Genomic DNA, 19459 nt, shown 5'->3' with positions numbered 1-19459 from the left:
AGTTGTTGTATGCTTCATGACCAGATCTTTTCATAGACGCACAAATCTCTGCTAACCTTCACTGGTCATGATTTGTGCACCAACTTATAAACCTAGAGGGCAACTGCCTCTGCTTCCTCAGCATTCACCAAATTTTGTTATTAAAGCATGGTTGGTCTTTTCCATCCTTTATCCACCTACTATGCATGAAACCCTCCAGACCACAATTTACAATGTGCTTAAACTTTGCCCATAGTTCTTCTATATCCAGCTTACTGGAACTAAGTGATACCAAATCACTGCCTATGTGAGATGTTAATAACTGCTTATATGCTCTATCTGACAGAAACACTCCCCTAGCGTTCTCGACTGATTTATTAGCTTTTTTAATCATAGTTGCTATATGGCATCATGATCGCTAATCTTCATTTCTATACTGACGTTGATGATAAGGTCCGGCCCATTTGTATTTACGAGGTCTAAGAATCTCAACTGCGTGTGGGCTGCCGAGCCAGCTGCTCAAGACATACGCACCACTGACCATAGACTATTTTTGAATGACTATAGAACTGCCACAGCAGAATCATGTGGCTGGTAAAAACATCTAACAACTAACTTGGTTTCACATACAACTGTTATACGCTACCAGATAACTTCACTGTCACACTCAACATCGACCTCAATATTTTTGTCAACTGCAGTGAACACTCCTCCCCCTATGGTCTCTAATCTGTCTTTCCTATATACATTCCATGACTCGCTAACTATCTCAGAGCTTTCCACCCCATGTTTCAGCCAACTCGCAGTCCCAAGAATAATTTGAGCATAAGAACTTTCCTGGAGGGCAGTAAATTTGGAAACTTTATTACAAATATTTTGAACAGTCTACTGATAAAATTGTGGCAGGCAAAGTGTCTTTATTTTGAATGCCATTTGACTTCTCTTGCTGTGAATCGACTGGCGAGTGTTCATTACGTTCATTAGAGCACCTCAAACTACCGCCCAGCATAAAAAACCCTAATGTGCAATCCACAAGTACTCTGCTCCCCAAATAGCTGCTTCCTTTGTGTAGTGTACCCATGACCTATCAATCAGAGTCCTACAAATCCCCACACAATAACGCAGGTCTAGATATCTGCAGCCAAGGCCATCACAGAGTCAACGAAGCCTTTGGTTGAGACCATCCACTCAGCTCCAAACCAAAGAACCCTGATTAACTCTGGAAAATATTTCAAGCCCTGCTTGCACCCTATGCTTTAGGCCAGCAGTTTAAACAACCTCTGCTAGGAGCCTGTACAAACTGAGGATCATCTCAGAACCCATGCAACAAGCATCGTTCGTGCTGATGTGAGCCACAACAGAGCCCATGGGCAAAACAAGGGACACCTGAGGTATCCGAAGCAGTGTGCCAGATTTTCTGCCACTGCTATATCCTGAGGAAGCAGCTTGAAGGTGACTGACCATAGGCCACAGCAAGTTCAGATGTTTGTGAACTGTTGGACAGTTCCTCCTGCATCTGCACCTATGTCTGCACACAGCATGCACACATCCTATCCATCCTAGCAAGACTAACTGAAGAAGTGAACTATAAAAGCAGACAATCCCAGATATGTGACTTGCTACCCTACTGACATGTCACCAATGGACGCCAAAGCGTTAAAGAGCTATGTATGTGGGTGTTCAGTGAGCAACTACTTTGCTAAAAACTCAATGATTTTACACTTACAAAGAGACAAGATTAACCCTCTTAGACAGATAAACATGCCCAAAATTGAATAAATATACTACGCTGAAAACACAGAAAAGGATAAAAACTTAACTTGCCACTCTGTAGATGTACCCGTATCACAGCCGAGAGCTGGAGCCTGACTGACTGGTTTACTAAATGGACAGACGTTTGCTTTGAAGAAAAAAAAATGGACTAAAGACTGAATGAATTTACTCTTACAAAAATGCGAGATGAACCCTCTTAAACAGAGAAACACACACAAAATTTAATAAATGTACTACATGAAAACCGCAGAAAAGGGTAAGCATTTACCTTGCTACTGTGCAGACATACTCATATTATCACAGCTGAGAGCCGGGAGGGAGATAAACATTACACATGTTAAAATCCTGATGTGCCCTTACGCAAACATCCACAAACTCCAAAGGTGAATCACGAGGCACAAGCTCACTATATACAAAGTCCAGCACATAAGTACTGGCAGTGGACCAGCAGGAACCATGGAAGGATGAGTCCCAATGGACCTCTTCCTAGCTAGAGAAGCTGGAGGAGGATGAGGCACCTCTGGTTGGGGGATGGGGACCAGTGTCCACAGCAGGTGGGGTGATGAAAGGATCAGAAGGGGCCCCAACCATCTGGGGTGCCAGGTATCGGCAGGAGGCTCTGAGGGTCCATGGTATGAGGCACAACAGAGGAAAGCACTGTCAACAGAAAAAGCAACTACGATGTGGTTGCAGTGTAAGATTGTGTCATTTGTATGGGATTTAGACACTCATACTTTTTTCTGGCCTCTTGATATATGAGCTTGCCCACATCTTATACTCCTGGATTTTCTTCTCATGCTTAAAAATGGAGCAATCTGCTGATCAGGAAGAGTGGGGCTCACCACAGTTTACAAGATAGGTGGAGGGACAAAAGAAACGTTTGTGTGCAATCGACGTCCACAATCCCTCCAGACAGTGGTAGCGGTGCACTGGGAAGACATATGTCCGAACTTCATACACCTGAATCATCTCATAGGAGGAGGCAGGAGACGATGTTTCAATTGGGGAGGGAACTGCTCTTCACCTTACACATGGCTGCAACTTAGCCATATTTGTCTTCAATGTGTGAGGCAAAAAATGAAGGTTTTGTGGGCAAAAAACCGTCCCTGTCAGTCCCGGCACAGACCAGGTACTGGGAGGGGGGGGGGGGGGGGGGGTTTCTCCTCGTCATCTAGTCCTGCATTCCTCCCATGGCATGGCCAGGGAAGAGAACACATTGGGATCATACTTAACTGAATCATGCAAGGCCTCTCCATTCAGAGATACTGCTGGAGTCATGTGACAACCAGCAGAAGAAAATTTAAGTCACTCCATGTGCGAACTATCCACTATGGTGCCACCCGCTCCGTACGGGGACTCTCCCCATGGGCATCCCCTGACCACAGGAATGGCTATCTGGCCAGTGGCCAGTAATCCATTATTGGGAGTCCCCATGCCCCTGTCATGATGGGTACATACTCCATGGTATACAGATGGAGTGTTCAGTGCAGGCACCAACCATGCGATCCCTGTGGGGTCAGGGGCTGCCACTGTACAGGTTCTTGGGGGGCTGCCACTGGACAGGTTCTTCATGACTTCCCCCTCCCCCTCCCCAACACCAGCAGGATGGCTACAGTGCTTGGTTTTGGGCGTACTATGACAACAGGAATGAAGGGTACCAGGGAGGAAGGGCACAGAGGCAGAGCATACACCATAGTGCATGACCTTTCCTGCATGGCATGTACTTCTGTAAAATTTGGAAAAGATGGCAGGTGAAACCCAATAATGGGGACCATATTATCATTAATGGAAGCTGAAGGCAGTGCCAGGAGTGAAACTGAAAATCGAGACTAAAATCATGAACCAAGTCCAGGCAGGGCCTGCATCAAAAGGATCATCCAATGTAAAGTCAGTGGAGGGAAGAGATAGTCGAAGTCTTGGTTTGCAGCACAGAAAGAAGTGTAATGTTGTAAAAGCTGGTGCCTCATGGTAGCCAAGTACATACTCACCAAAGAGTGGTGAATCTCCTGGGTGGGAATGGGGATGGGTGAAGGAGAGCAGTAGTGGTAGGGGTTGGGACAGGTGGTCAGCATGCTGTAGACGAAATGCCAAGTATTGAAAGGGAAATGCCATTCTAAACTGAAGCCTATGGTCTAATTTTTTGTAAATATTAAGTGTAGACCATCCACGACCACACTTGCATCATGACCGCCCAAAAAGATCTAATGTCAATTCTAATTTGGTTAGCATCTAAAAAGAATTTCACTGAACATGGAATTAAAGCAGCAATTTATGTTCACCTGACTTGTTCACCATTTGTAACTTTCAGAAATGTGTCACGAGTTGTGAATTTTGATCAAAACACCATGTTAAAACTTACTTCTTTTGCCAAAACACAGTGGAGTTTACATAATGTCATGTCACTAACATGTTGTGCAGACAAAACTGGAAGAGAATGAAGAGACAGTGGTTTATTAAGTTTCTTAAGTGAGAAACTGTGGACAAGTACAGCCAATAGCTTATGAAAGAGCACATCATCGATACAAAAATAAACATGTAATATCTTCACTTATGTTGTTCCAAAACCTAAACCATCTCTCATTTCACTGACTACTGATGGCCCTTAACTATATTCTTTCATTGGAAAAGTCTCTGGTTAGCGGAATAACATGGTTGATAAAGAAGTTTTGCATAATAATCATATGGCAAAATACTCTCCCCCTTGCTTGCTATCATTTGCTAAAATCTATTTTTGATATCACAAACCATTTATGAAATATGAGGAATGTTATGATAATTCTTTCCGGCTTTATTGCTTGTACGAGCATTCGCAAATGACAGTGTTACCTGAGATCAGTTTTCTTGAGACTGGTGACAGATAGAGACCTCCACTGAAGCTTAAAAAAGTTCAATATGTTAGCTAAATTTTATATGCAGCAACACATTATGTAATGTGCACCAAATGCAAAATCATTGCGAGCACCTCTTTTCATTGCAAACTGTATCAAATTTCATGCAGTGTCCTACTTAATTTCAAATATCACAACAACTATAACCATTAACGAAATGATGGGCAATCATGAAGTTGACATTTAAATCTACAAGTAATGAAAAAATGAAATATTTTTACTGAATACATCCGCAAAATCATTTGAGAAAGATTGCAGGTCATGTGCCTCGATTCTGCCATTGCAACATGTTGTTAGCTGACTAAAAGCAGGCAAACAACATTGGCCTCCATTTGAATGAATGAACTCGCCCAGAGCTTCAGACAAAAAAAAAAAGGTCATGATGCATCAACAACTATACCCTGCGCAGACTCTAAGTGAGTGAATTGTGAGAACCACACACACAGCCACAATGACAAAGTCCACATGATGGTATGCTTCACACTTCTATGCTGTTATTTATGACACAGAGGTGCCTGCTAGTGCTAGATAATTTCAGTTAGCTCATCATCTGAATTTATATGCATAAATACTGCATTAAATCCAATGAACCACCAACAATAAAAATAAGTTCTCTACCTTAGTAGTTTACAGGGCACCCCTGACATCAAATGAAACATTAAAATACATCTCACAATCTACATCTACATACATACTCCACAAGCCACCATATGGTGCATGGTAGAGGGCATCCTGTACCACCACTAGTAATTTCCTTTTCTGTTTCATTCACACATATAGTGAGGTAAAGCAACAGTCTACATGCCTCTGTACGAGGCCTAATCTCTCTAATCTTATCTTCATGGTTCTTACATGAAATGTACATTGATGGCACATTCTGCAGTCATCCTAAATGCCAGTTCCCTAAGTTTTCTCAATAGTTTGCCTCACAAAGAATGTTGCTTTCTCTCCAGTGATTCCTATTTGAGTTCCTGAAGCATCTATATAATACTTGCATGTTGTTCAAACTTACTGGTAAAAAATCTAGCATCCTGCCTCTAAACTGCTTTATTGTTTTCCTTAATCCAACCTGGTGTGGATCCCAGTCACAGACTGCTGTTTAGCCTGTACACCACATCATTTAAGTATATATAAAATAACAGTGGTCCTACCACACTTTCCTGCAGCACACCTGACGATACTGTTGTCTCTGATGAACACTCACCATCAAGGAAAAAATAGTGGGGTCTGTTACTTAAGAAGTCTTCGAGCTACTCACATAGCTGAGAACCTAATCCATATGTTTGTACCTTCATTAACAGTCGGCAGTGTGGTACTGCTTCAGTTGCTTTACAGAAATCATCAAAAATAGAAGACAGGTTTGCAGCTAAGTGGGTAAGTGCTCACTTTTCAGTAAGTATGGCACAACAGCAACAATACTGCATGAATGGAGATATCACAATAAGTCTCTTTACCTAGATAACATGTTTCCTTGGTTGCTGTATCTGCTAATGCATTCACCTGAACTGGCACAATGCCTTGGTACCCAACAAAATGACTATCAAGTCGTTTTGAAAGTTAAGAAATTTATCTTTGATATTGCAATACTATTATCTTCTGACGACATGTGCAAACACAAACATCATGCACAGCTCTCAGAGAATTGAGACAGATGTGGAATTCAATTCCCAGATCATGTCTCACACACTCCAGTGCTGTCAGAATTTAACAGAATAAAACATAGTAAACTCTTTTGGAAGCCACATTCTGAAGATACAGCCGGTTGGTTGTTTGGTTGGTTGATTTGGGGTAGGGGACCAAATGGCGAGGTCATCGGTCCCATCGGATTGGGGAAGGAAGTCATCCATGCCCTTTCAAAGGAACCATCCCAGCATTTACCCAAAGCAATTTAGTTATTATCACAGAAATCTTAAGTCTGGGCGGACAGATGCAGGTTTGAACCATCGTCCTCCAGAATACGAGTCCATTGTGCTAACTACTGCAGCACTTTGCTCAGTGAAGATACAGCTGGAGAAAATGATGGTGCAGCTAACGCCATCCCCCTGCTTTTACATAGTAAGTGCACCACTGTAAAATCTTGACACACTTAAATATTTACATACCTTATCTTAAATATGTAGTCTGGAATGTAAAATTTAGTGATCTCCATTAAATTTAAAATTTTCCTTGGTTTCACTAGCAACCAGGATGCAATCCTGTTCCAGCCCCACACCAAAACATTTACATTTGCCACATTCATGCTTTGTTCCAATTTCAAATGGCATTGTTGTTCACAGGTGCCTTCTGTCTAAGACATCCATGACTGTGTGAGTAGTGGTATTCTTATTGAAGGCAGGCAACTATTTGTCATGCCAGTAAGACAATTTATTTTAGAACTACTGGTCTAAACAGAAGCCTTTGGTGTAGCTAGAGTGCCTGATTGGGACATTTCAAACTGGAAATGAAAGGTATGGGTGCATAAATCTCATTAATAAGTGTGGTCAGACCTGGATGTGCATTGCACTTTGTCTAATTTTTTGTTATCTGATGTAATGATCCCTGTAACACCTAATAATGTGTTCCAGTGTTTCATAACTGGCCATGTGAATAAATAAAGACAAAATGTCCTGAAAGTGGTTATGGAAGTCTCAGTCATTGTCTTCTGCATATATTGAGTTGTAGACCCTAATAAACTTTTTTAAGATGAATGAAACCTTGCCATAAGGTATTTAGGAGTACTGGAGGAGTGTCATTTCAAGTGAAATGGCCACATAAATTGCCCGATTGGAAATAACTAATAGAAATTTATCCATAGAATTCCAAAGCTACGTTCACTCTGTGGGATTTGTCATGTTGATTTGTGACTGGCACATGTAGCCAATGAGGAGTGGCAAAAGTTGCAAATTCATACAACACGTGCCTGCATCAAAGATGTTATAATTCCGAGAAATACTCTGTCCTGGAAGATGTAACTGTATCTTTTCAATTGTCCAAAACACAGCACAAATCCCAGATAGATTTTCTACTGTGCATGTGTATCCACTGCATCGTCAAATGCAAGGCATTTCAACAACTCACATCTTTATTTTGGATAAAGAATTAGATAGTAAAATTCACAAACTGAGGTCACAATTCCTCTGTGACTTTAACAGATGTTCATTCTTGAAGATACCAGATTTGGACAGAGATGAACTGTTTGTTGATATATCTACAATTCACTGATCTTCCTGAAGAATGTAATAAACCAACATTTTTGCTTTATTTCACTGATTTTGGATTTTGAAATCCTATGCGTGTACATCAAGGAGCTTTACGAATCTCCAGTATCTAAAATGCTTAATGTAATGGGAAGTTTTTCAGCAGCGGTTACAGCTTCTCAAAAAATTATATCTTTTAATGTGTAGTATTGAGATATAAAAAGTCCATCATAGACATAAAAATAAAATTTTTGAAAATCCTGTATGTCTTGAACTTTCAGGTCACTCATCACTGAACTGTAAGCTCTATGACAACACTGTTTACGGAGAAAATTACACACCTATTACCTACATTGCTTTCTCTGATTATTCTTCATTTTTACAATTATATTCACAGTGCAAGCACAAAGAACTAGAAGTTCTGCATCCGATGCCATGTTCCATGCAATTGACCAGCTACATGTCACCAGCGAGAATGCTCAGTTTGGCTACTTCTGCTGGGCACGTGTCCCTGAGCTAAGTTTTGATATACATGTGTCGAGATACTTTTCTCCGCGGTGCCGGGTACAAGTCTCTGTGACAAACCCATCAGTGTGAACATAGTTTAAGAAAGTGTCCCCCCCCCCCCCCCCCCCCCGCCCCAATGAAGAAGCTCACATATAAAAATCTTATTTCATCAGTTCTTAGGTATTGTTCAGCAATTCAAGAACATTATCATGTTGGATTAATGGAAGAGGTGGAAAAGATTCAAACTAGAACTGTGCAATTCACCAAGTGTTCATTCAACTAACAACAGTGTGCTAAAGATATTATTCATTAATTCCAGCAGGAGAAACTACAAGAATGCATTATGCACTACAGAGAGCTTACTCTCAAAAATCCAAGAGCCCACAACCTACCCAAGTCAAGAAACTTATTACTTCTTCCAACGTGCATCTTGTTAATGGCCAAAATTAGAGAAATTTCATCTTACAGATAAGGGTACCAACAATTTATATTCCTGCATATTACACACAAATCGAATAGGAAAGTCAGGCAACGTTTCTGGTACACTACATACCCTGTGCCACACCGTTTGGCTGCTGATAGATTACGAATAGAAATGTAGATGTATGCCCTTGACATATTATTCAGTTACTTAAATAGTCTTCCTCTGCACTGCACTAGCTCTCAAGGTCCATCCCACCATCCCGTTCTGAGATTAGAATATGGAAGTTAAAGGCAATTTCAGGAAGATAAAGTATTCCTGGGAGATAGTAGCCAATGCTAAACTGTAGCCTTCAGTTACAGGCTACGCTATACAAGGAGCATGACATTACCAAAAGTTTCAAATCTAGTACACGACTTAGTCAACAGATGAAGGACTGAGAGAATTTATGTATAGATTTCAGAAAAGCAGGCCAAGCAGTAATAGCACATGTGGCAAATAACACAATGAATAAGAATTTCTAATATTACAAGGCATTGACCTGGACCTAATGACCTAATTTACTTGCAAAACTAATGTGTACATCACTGAGCTCTATCGTATCACAACTGCCCGTGTCTAAATAATGCTGAGAGGCAGGAAGACCTTTTTGAACACAGCTGCAGAGGGTACTGGTGACAGTTCACATGGCATAGGTTGCTCTGGTACATTTTGAAATCATTGTCTGTATCTACTAGACACAACATATGTTTCTACAGGAAAAAAGAATACTGGGGATGGGTTCTCATGTTACTCATAGTTGAATTCCTTTTGTAACAGTGGGACTCTTTTAAGCACAAAGCCAGACACCAGTAACAGCAAAACAGGCATTAGCATGCCTGGCATCAACAGGTTCAACTACAACCACTCATCCCATAAAAAAGGATAAGAGCAAAATCAGTTGCCAAGTATGAAGGATTTTCTTTTTACTGTCAAACATTAGAAGAAAAATATTAAAGTACATAGGCATACTGGTATAGTAATTGCAAGTAACAGCTGTGCGCATTAGAAGGCTTCCTAAGTGGTGATATTACAGAAGTTTCAGTACTATGCATTAGTGAGCACTGGTTACAAGATGCACAAACATGCACTACTGGCAAATCTGAGTTTTGTCTGTAGTTAGAATACAGACATTTTTGAGTGTTGACTTTTGCTAGTAAGGACTTTAAATTGAAAGAAATAAGTCCCCAAAACGTGAAATACACAGAAAAAGATTCATTCTCTCTCTCTCTCTCTCTCTCTCTCTCTCTCTCTCTCTCTCTCTCTCTCTCTGTGTGTGTGTGTGTGTGTGTGTGTGTGTGTGTGAATTAACAGAAAAAAGTAGTTATATTGCACACATAGTCAGGACACAAAGAGCCCTTACAGTGGGGGAAATGGATTTTCACAGAAGAATGTCCTACCTGCAGTACAGGATGGAGAAGAATCAGTTTTCCTGTCTAGAAGTGAAGGGCAGGGTGTGGTGGTTTATGTAGTTTCTGATTATGAGAATTTCTTGTGTTAGTTATATTAGTTACTAATATCTGTGTTCCATATGTTGTTAACACATTTAGTGGAAAATACACAATCCCAACCACGTCTGAGCAATGTGTTGCCATTCATTTAAAAGGTATGCTACAAAGAGGCCAATCCAAAACTGGGAAACAGCCTTCAGGTGCTCCTTGTGATGTAGTTTGGTAGACAGAGTGGTGACTCGCCAGCTTGCTCTTCAAATTACTGACAGACTACATCTAAGGATCACTGGTAAGAAAGTTTTATTAGCTTCTCGATAATTTAGAAAAAAAATTAAAAGTATGATTCTACTTGATAACTTCTATGACAAGATAAAAAGCAAAAATGGAAAAAAACAATCAATATATCAAGATGTTAATCTCTTGACTAAAAATCTCTCTAACTGCCTTGGGAGGGTGTGAGAAGGGGGGGTGGGGGAGAGAACTAAGTCACCAAGAAGGGGAGGACAAAACAAAAACTAAACTCCACAGGCTGAGAGGGCATGTGATGACACTTCAATGAATACAAAATCAGTTTAAATTGACAAAGTGCTCGGCCATATGAGCCCACTTATCAGTTTGACATTGCACCTCTCTGGACTGGATGTGTGCTCTGGTAAGGGTGTTATATGATGAGGTGACAAAAGTCATGGAATACCTCCTAATATCACGCCAGACCTCCTTTCACCCAGCAAAGTGCAGGGCAAGGACTCAACAAGTTGAAAGCCCCATGCAGAAATATTGAGCCATGCTGCCTAAATAGCCACCCATAATTGCAAAAACGTTGCTGGTGCAGGATTACGTACATGAACTGACCTGTAGACTATGCCCCATAATTGTTTCATGTCCTTCATGTCCAGTGATCTGCATAGGCAAATCATTTGTTCGGACTGTCCAGAATGTTGTGAACAATTGTAGCCCAGTGACATAGCACACTGTCATCCATAAAAATTCCATCATCTTTTGGGAACATGAAGAAAATGAATGGCTGCAAATGGTCTCCAAGTAGCCAATCCTAACCATTTCCAGTCAATGATTGGTTCAGTTGGATCAGAGGACCTAGTCTATTCCACGTAATCATAGCACACATCATTATGGAAGCCACCAGCAGCTCACACAGTAACTTATTGGCAACCTGGATCCATTGCTTTCTGGGGTCTACACCACACTTGAACCCGACCATTAGGTCTTATCAACTGAAATTCAGACTCATCTGACCTGGCGATGGTTTTCCAGTCATCTAGGGTCCAACTGAAATGCTCATGAGCCAATGAGAGGTGGTGCAGGCGATATTGTGCTGTTAGTAAAGGCACTCACATCGGTGGTCTGCTGCCGTAGCCCACTAATGCCACATTCTGCCATGCTGTCCCAACAGATACATTCATTGTACATCCCACACTAATTTCTGTAGTTATTTCATGCAGCGTTGCTTATCTATTAGCACAGACAACTCTACAAATTCTGCTCCTCTCAGTCATTAATTGAAGGTAGTCGACCACTGCATCATCCACATGGGAGCCCATTCACGTGGGAGGTAATGCATGAAATATGGTATTATCAGCACACTCTTGACTCTGTAGATATTGGAATATTGAATTCCCAAATGATTTCCAAAATGCAATGTCCCATGTTTCTAATTCCAACTACCATTCCATGTTCAAAGTCTGTTAATTCACAATGTGCAGCCGTAATCACTGTGGAAACCTTTTCACATGAATCACCTGAGTATAAATGAAGCTTTGCCAATGCACTGCCCTTTTATACCTTGTGTATGTAATGCTACCAATATTTGTATATGTGCATATCGCTACCTCATGATTTTTGTCACCTCAGTGTAAAGTCACTGTATCACCACCTGAGGCAAGTTGGCCACAACTGTTGTAACTAAATCTTTATATACTGGATACTCACACTGGGCTGGCATTGAAGTCTGAGCTGGTTCACGCACGTTCTATCGGGGACAGATCTGGGGATCTTGCTGGGCATGGGAGCACAGCAATATTATGCAGACAGTTGATAGAGACCCATGGCATGTGTGGACCAGCACTATTCTTTTGAAAACTGGTCAAGGTTGTCCATGATGTAATGTTGTGCTGTCAGAGACCCTCAATCACTACCTGCTGTGGCATGAAGTCATGCCTGATGGCTCCTCATATCATGATGCCGGGAGTAACAGCACCATGCCATTCCAAATCATTGGAAGAATGGATCTCCTCCCCATCTCACCCCACCTCCTTGCGGACAGTGGTCATCCAGGGTCGTGCAAAATCATGATTCATCACTGAATACAATGCAATGCCAGTCATCATCAGTCTATGTTTCCTTGTCATAGCACCATACAAACACAGCTGTTTATGATGTGGTGTTAATGTCAGCCCATGTATTGGAAAGTAATTCCCTAGTCCAGTTGCTACTGGTCTCTGCCCAATGGTGCTAGACTACAAAGAATGTTGCATACAGTCTGTTACTTGTTTTTGGATGACACATATGTGAAGGGGTTCAATATGTTTGGTGCACAATACACAGATTCCTGCTTGTGGTGGTCAGACATGGTCAACCAGAAACTTGATGACAAATATGCTTGCCTTCACATTCCCATACAGTCTAACAATGGAACACAGCCACATCTGGATGTTCCAATAATCTGGATATTCCACAATTTGACCAACCAGCGAAATGGAGACCCAGAAAGAGGTCACTTTCAAACTCTGTCAGGTGATGTTAATGCTACACAAGCACACAGCATCTCCTTGTCCTTCACAGTGGTCTGATGCTGTTCACGTCCCTTATACACCCTAGTGGGCCTGGTAGTAACCATAAACACGAACAGCACTCATTCACTCTGGTGGACAGTGTATCTGGTACAGAGTACTGCAGCTCTAGTCATTTACACACACTGATGGTGAGTAAGTGTTTGAAGATACATTGACATACTATGCCTGACATTCTGGGAAAAGAAATTCAGGTACTGCACTCAGATAACTGCATGAATACTTATGAGGCTATGGAGTAAAGCAAATGGTTTGATAGGGTTTTGACTTATTATGGTTTCAAAACTGGTTGTAAATAAGATATATTCCTTTACACTGTGACTGTGGAGATAGCAACAAAAATAATTATGCAACAGGCTAAATTATTTCAAAAGATAGGACAAAGGTTCCTTTTTTTCTTTCTTTGCACTTTTGAAAGATTTGTACCCAAACATTATCTCACCTGAACATTTAAATCATGGAGGCCATCATATGCTACCTTCAAAACAGTCCCCACATCACCTTCATGGACCTCCTCATAACTTTTACAGCAACGCACAAGCATGCCTTCTGTTATGTTATCACGTACATACATGGCATACTCATCATTTGTTAGAAAATCTGCTCGTTGATTATAGCCAGTTGTTGATGTGACCTAAAAAAAAATTAAATATTCCAAGATAAAATAAAACTCTTGAAAACTTTTTATTCCACAAATTTCAAAATCTTAAGTACATCATAAACTGAAACAAGCTGATGCCAATACAGACTCCTTCGTTATTTTGAACATATTACCATTTGATAATACACAGCACTGCCAACAACAGTTTATGAGTTTAATGGAGTTATCTGGAATGTGAGTCTAAAAATGAATTAAAACAAGACTAACATAATGCACAGTCAACACACTGAGCAATTTATTTTATTTTATTTTATTTAAATGTCAAGTTCCGTAGGACCATATTGAGGAGCAAATCTCCAAGGTCATGGAACTTGTCAATACATGAAATTACAACATAAAAAGTAATTACAGATAAAAATAAATGTTCATGAACCTGAAAGAAAATCAGTCCATAAGTTTAAGCAAATGCTATCAGCAATACAATGAGAATCATCTTAATTTTTCAAGGGACTCCTCGACAGAATAAAAGGAGTGACCCATGAGGAAACTCTTCAGTTTCGATTTGAAAGCGCGTGGATTACTGCTAAGATTTTTAAATTCGAGTGGCAGCTTACTGAAAATGGATGCATCAGTATACTGCACACCTTTTTGCACAAGAGTTAAGGAAGTCCAATCCAAATGGAGGTTTGATTTCTGCTGAGTATTAACCGAGTGAAAGCTGCCTATTGTTGGAAATAAACTAATATTGGTAACAAGAAACGACAATAAGGAATATACATATTGAGAGGCCAATGCCAAAATACCCAGACTCGTGAAAAGAGGTTGACAAGAGGTTCGTGAACTCACACCACTTATTGCCCGAACCGCCCGTTTCTGAGCCAAAAATATCCTTCTAGAATGGGAAGAGTTACCCCAAAACATAACACCATACGACATAAGTGAATGAAATTAAGCAAAGTAGACTAATTTACGTGTCGAAATATCACTCACTTTCCATACCGTTCGAATAGTGAAAATGGCAGTATTAAGTCTTTGAACAAGATCCTGAACGTGGGCTTTCCACGAAAGCTTACTATCTATCTGAACACCTAGGAATTTGAACTGTTCAGTTTCACTAATCATATGCCCGTTCTGTGAGATTAAAACATCAGGTTTTGTTGAATTGTATGTTAGGAACTGTAAAAACTGAGTCTTACTGTGATTTAACGTTAGTTTATTTGCTACAAGCCATGAACTGAGGTCATGTACGGCACTACTTGAAACCGAGTCAATGTTGCACACAACATCCTTTACTACCAAGCTAGTGTCATCAGCAAACAGAAATATTTTAGAGTTACTCATAATACTAGAGGGCATATCATTTATATAAATGAGGAGCAGGAGCGGCCCCAACACTGATCCCTGGGGCACCCCCTACTTCACAGTACCCCACTCAGATCCCACATCACAGCCGTTATCAACATTGTGAATAATGACCTTTTGCTGCCTGTTGCTAAAGTAAGAGGTGAACCGATTGTGAGCTACTCCCCTTATTCTGTAATGGTCCAACTTCTGAAGCAATATTGTGTGATCAACACAGTCAAATGCCTTTGTTAAATCAAAAAATATGCCAAGCGTTCAAAACTTTTTGTTTAGCCCATCCAGTACCTCACAGAGAAACGAGAATATAGCATTTTCAGTTGTCAAACGACTTCTAAAGCCGAACTGTACATTTGATAGCAAATCGTGTGATATAAAATCATCAGTTAACCTTACATACACAGCCTTTTCGATAACTTTTGCAAACACTGATGGCATAGAAATAGGTCTAAAATTATCTACATTATCCCTTTCTCCCTTTTTATAAAGCGGCTTTACTACTTAGTACTTTAATCGCTCAGGAAACTGATCATTCCTAAAGGAAAAATTACAAATATGGCTAAATACAGGGCTAACATGTGCAGCACAGTTCTTTAATATTCTACTAGACACTCCATCATAACAATGAGAGTCCTTAGTCTTCAGTGATTTGATTATTGTCTCAATCTCCCTCTTCTCTGTATCACAGAGGAGTATTTCAGACGTCAATCTCAGAAAGGCATTTGCTAAGAAATTTATATGATTCCCAGTAGATACTAAATTTTTATTTAATTCACCAGCAATGCTCAGATTATGGTTGTTAAATACTGTACATATATCTGATTTATCAGTAACAGAAATATTATTACTACAAACTGACTTTATATCGTCAACCTTGTGCTGCTGACCAGACACTTCCTTCACAACTGACCATATGGCTTTAATTTTATCCTGTGAATTAGCTATTCTATTTGCTTTACACATACTTTTTGCCTTGCTAATAACATTTTTAAGCACCTTACAGTACTGTTTGTAATGGGCTACTGTAGCTTGATTGTGACTACTTCTAACATTTTGATATAATTCCCACTTTGTTCTACATGATATCCTTATCCCACTAGTCAGCCAACCGGGCTGTCCATTACTGCTAGTACCCCGTTTAGAATGTTCTAATGGAAAGCAACTCTCAAAGAGCATAAGAACTGTGTTACGGAAAGCATTGTACTTATCATCTATATTATCGGCACTATAAACATCTTGCCACTCTTGTTCCTTGACAAGTTTTGAAAAACTCTCTATTGCTGTTGGATTAACTTTCCTATGTAATTTGTAATTAAATACGACATTGGGTAGAGTACAAAAACCTTTTAGTGTTAAAATTTGTGTATCATGGTCTGAAAGGCCATTCACCCTTTTACTAACAGAACGCCCATCTAGTAACGAAGAATGAATAAAAATATTGTCTATGACTGTGCTACTGTTCCCCTGCACCCCAGTTGGAAAAACACAGTTTGCATCAGATCATATGAATTTAGGAGATCTACCAACATCCTTTTTCTTGCACAATCATGTACAAAATTAATATTGAAGCCACCACATAGAACTACTTTCTGGTACTTCCTAGAAAGTGAATCAAGAACCCTCTCTAGCTTAAGCAAAAATGCTCTGAACTCGGAGTTAGGGGACCTATAAACAACAGCAATTAGAAGTTTAGTTTCACTAAATCAACTAATGCTGCACAACTTTCAAATATCTGTTCAGTGCAGTGTCATGATACGTCTATGGACTCAAATGAAATACTGTTTTTTACGTACAGAGCCACTCCCCCACCCCGCAAGGAACTCCCTGAGAAAGCTAATCTGTAGCCTGGTAATAAACAGCACAACATAACAATGACAACGATTTACCAAGGTGTCTCAACTATTTAAAACTGTAGAATACTATATTTTTAAGTACAGTTTTCTCTACATGTAAAGTGAAATTATACTCACATCTGGTGCACCAGACACCACACATGATCCTAAATTTTCTGATGCAGTGTCAGAATCTGATGACACCTCATTAAAAGAAGAGTCAGAATCCGATTCAACCAATGTGTGAGATGGATGTTCAAGAAGCCAGCCAACAACTGTTTCAGGACTTGGAGGGACTTCACTGGTCAAACCTGAAATTAAACACAGCTTGCCATAATATTTAGCATTAACAGAAAGAATGTAACAACTCAAAGCACCAGATAACATGAAAGTAATCTAGTGAGCAAACCTAAGAAAATACGAGACATACCAAAATTTAAAAATTCATACTACATCCAACAATGTTACATAGTGACAAGCATTCTGTCTGCATATTGTTATTATAAGAGGGTAATGAGAAAATGTACTTCAAAACATATTCCTGTACATTAAAAGTAAGAGACTGGTCAATAATGCATGGTTCACAAACCCATATGAAAGATCAGAGCAATTTCTTTAATTGTTACATGGCAAACTTCAATTAATTATTTTAAGTGCTACTTAAGCAATGGTATTATTCTTTGTAAACTTGTATTTCAATAGTGTATAACAACAACAGTACTTTTAAATTTAATTATCATATTTTGTTGTCTGTCAATAAAATCAACAGTGGTAAAATAAGTTGTTAATTATGTGTTCCATAGATCACTGGCATAATTTTTACAGTAATAATATGAAAAAAGTCAGTTTACCAGCTGTGCATACATCACTCGTTTATACGACTTCATGGAAGTGCGGCTGAATGCTGATTCTACGCAGATGAGTTTACATAAAGTAAAAGCTTTTAATTTCATAACACAACTAAGTACGTAATTCCTTTCACACTGCATAATCTACAAGCTTTGAAATGCATTAATATTTGTGAAAACTAAAACACAATTTTTTTGAAAATTTTTTACTCTACACGCTTTAATTAGAACTTCAAAACATTTTAGCATCGAATCTGAGAGCCTGATTGTTTCTCAAGATATTTCCCTTCACAGTGTTTGTCTACAATCCCACAATGTGTCACAGTGTTTCTAGACTGTAATACAAAAGTTGCAACCCAGACACTCTCTAAGCAATGTTTTACAAGTATATCTCAGTCGAATGTGTAGGCTATGGAAGCAGTGGTACCTAGAGAGCCTATACACAGGGAGAGAGTGGCCGTAGGTAAAATCACACGTGACTGGCTGAGCCGCTGTGACACCATGTTTATGCCACAGGTATCTATGTTTGCAATGCTTTTCAGAGTTAGATTACTGTTTTGAAGACTTTTGGAAACAATTAGAAGGTAATTTGAGTTATTTACTGATTTGTTGTGCACTTTGTATGTGTTTGCACCCTACTTAGACAGCTTTTTGCATGAAATTTACATGTGTGAGCTTAAATATGAGCTCAAATAAGAAAGTATTTTGTTATGAAATCACTACTGTCTTGAAGTAAGCATGATAGCAGTGGTACCATATGTAGCAGACCACCTTTAATTCACTCTGCAGACATTCAGAAACGGTGGCCGATTGTGCTGCTTTCAGATGTACCAACAGAGATGGAGGTGAATTTCGTTTGCTTGTATTTCCGCAGAATGAGGAAAGAAGAAAGCAATGGGCTGTTGCAGTTAACAGGGGTGATGTAAATCACACAGGAGCCTTGTGGAAACTGACGAACTACTCTTATCTACGTGGAGTAAGTGGTTTTAACTTTCCAACTGCATACAACATGAGTTGTAAGTTAGATGTTATTGTGAGATGTGTATTGACTGTGTGCAATTTTTCATAGCACATCTAATTCTTATAAGCATAGAATTAAAATGTAGTTATGTAGCAGATGTCAACAAATTCTTGTCATTCCAGATGACTAGACTATTTGTTTATCAATTTATCATTGCTTCTGTTTGGGCAGGAAGCTTCACACATTTTTTTTCAGAGCTTGTCTCTCTTTTTTCCCTGAGTATATTTGGTAAACATGTTTTTCAGATATCAATAGAAACATTTCACTGATGACCAGTGGGAGAAAGTGAGGGTCGATGGCAAGAGCAAGATCAAATCCAATGCCATACCAACAGTTTTTTCTCACATAGTACTAAAGGTTACAAGAAGGAAAATTAAACTAGGCCATCAGCATCCAACTCAAGAAAATTAAAGCAGCAGTCCCACAGCATAGACTGTTGCAGAAATCTAGCAGCAGTGTGATGAATATCTCATGTGTAGTGTGCAAGACAGTGATATAAGTGAACCAGTAGAATGTGAACTCACAGAAAAATTACATAAACTAGAAGGTTACATTCATGTTCAAAAGACAGATTTCAGCTCTCAAGGAGGTCAGTTGTCTTACTTTGAGGAATACATTACTAAAAAGTAGACTCAACAGAGTGTGTCACTCAGTTCCACACAAACTAAAAACCCTGTTTAATGACATTCAACTGGAGAGTTTAAATAAGAAACAAACTGAAATGGACAGCAAGTAGTGTGAAAAAAGCTCTCCACTT

General features: G+C 39.6%; 1 protein-coding gene across 2 annotated transcripts in view; it reads right to left on the bottom strand.

The window, feature by feature from the left end:
• Window positions 1-19459, bottom strand: part of LOC126297739 (E3 ubiquitin-protein ligase HERC2) — a 752343-nt gene that overhangs the window by 323184 nt on the left and 409700 nt on the right. For both annotated transcript variants that reach the window (XM_049988889.1, XM_049988890.1), the window contains 2 exons: window positions 16972-17144; window positions 13484-13675 (listed from right to left, as the gene is read on the bottom strand). In XM_049988889.1, coding sequence (XP_049844846.1) covers window positions 13484-13675; window positions 16972-17144 — 365 coding nt within the window. The remainder of the gene's footprint in view (window positions 1-13483; window positions 13676-16971; window positions 17145-19459) is intronic.

The sequence above is a fragment of the Schistocerca gregaria genome, chromosome X, assembly GCF_023897955.1.
Source record: "Schistocerca gregaria isolate iqSchGreg1 chromosome X, iqSchGreg1.2, whole genome shotgun sequence".
NCBI classification, from domain to species: Eukaryota; Metazoa; Arthropoda; class Insecta; order Orthoptera; family Acrididae; genus Schistocerca; species Schistocerca gregaria.
The sequence above is the reverse complement of the archived record's forward strand: the minus strand, read 5'-3'. Positions and strand labels throughout refer to the sequence as shown.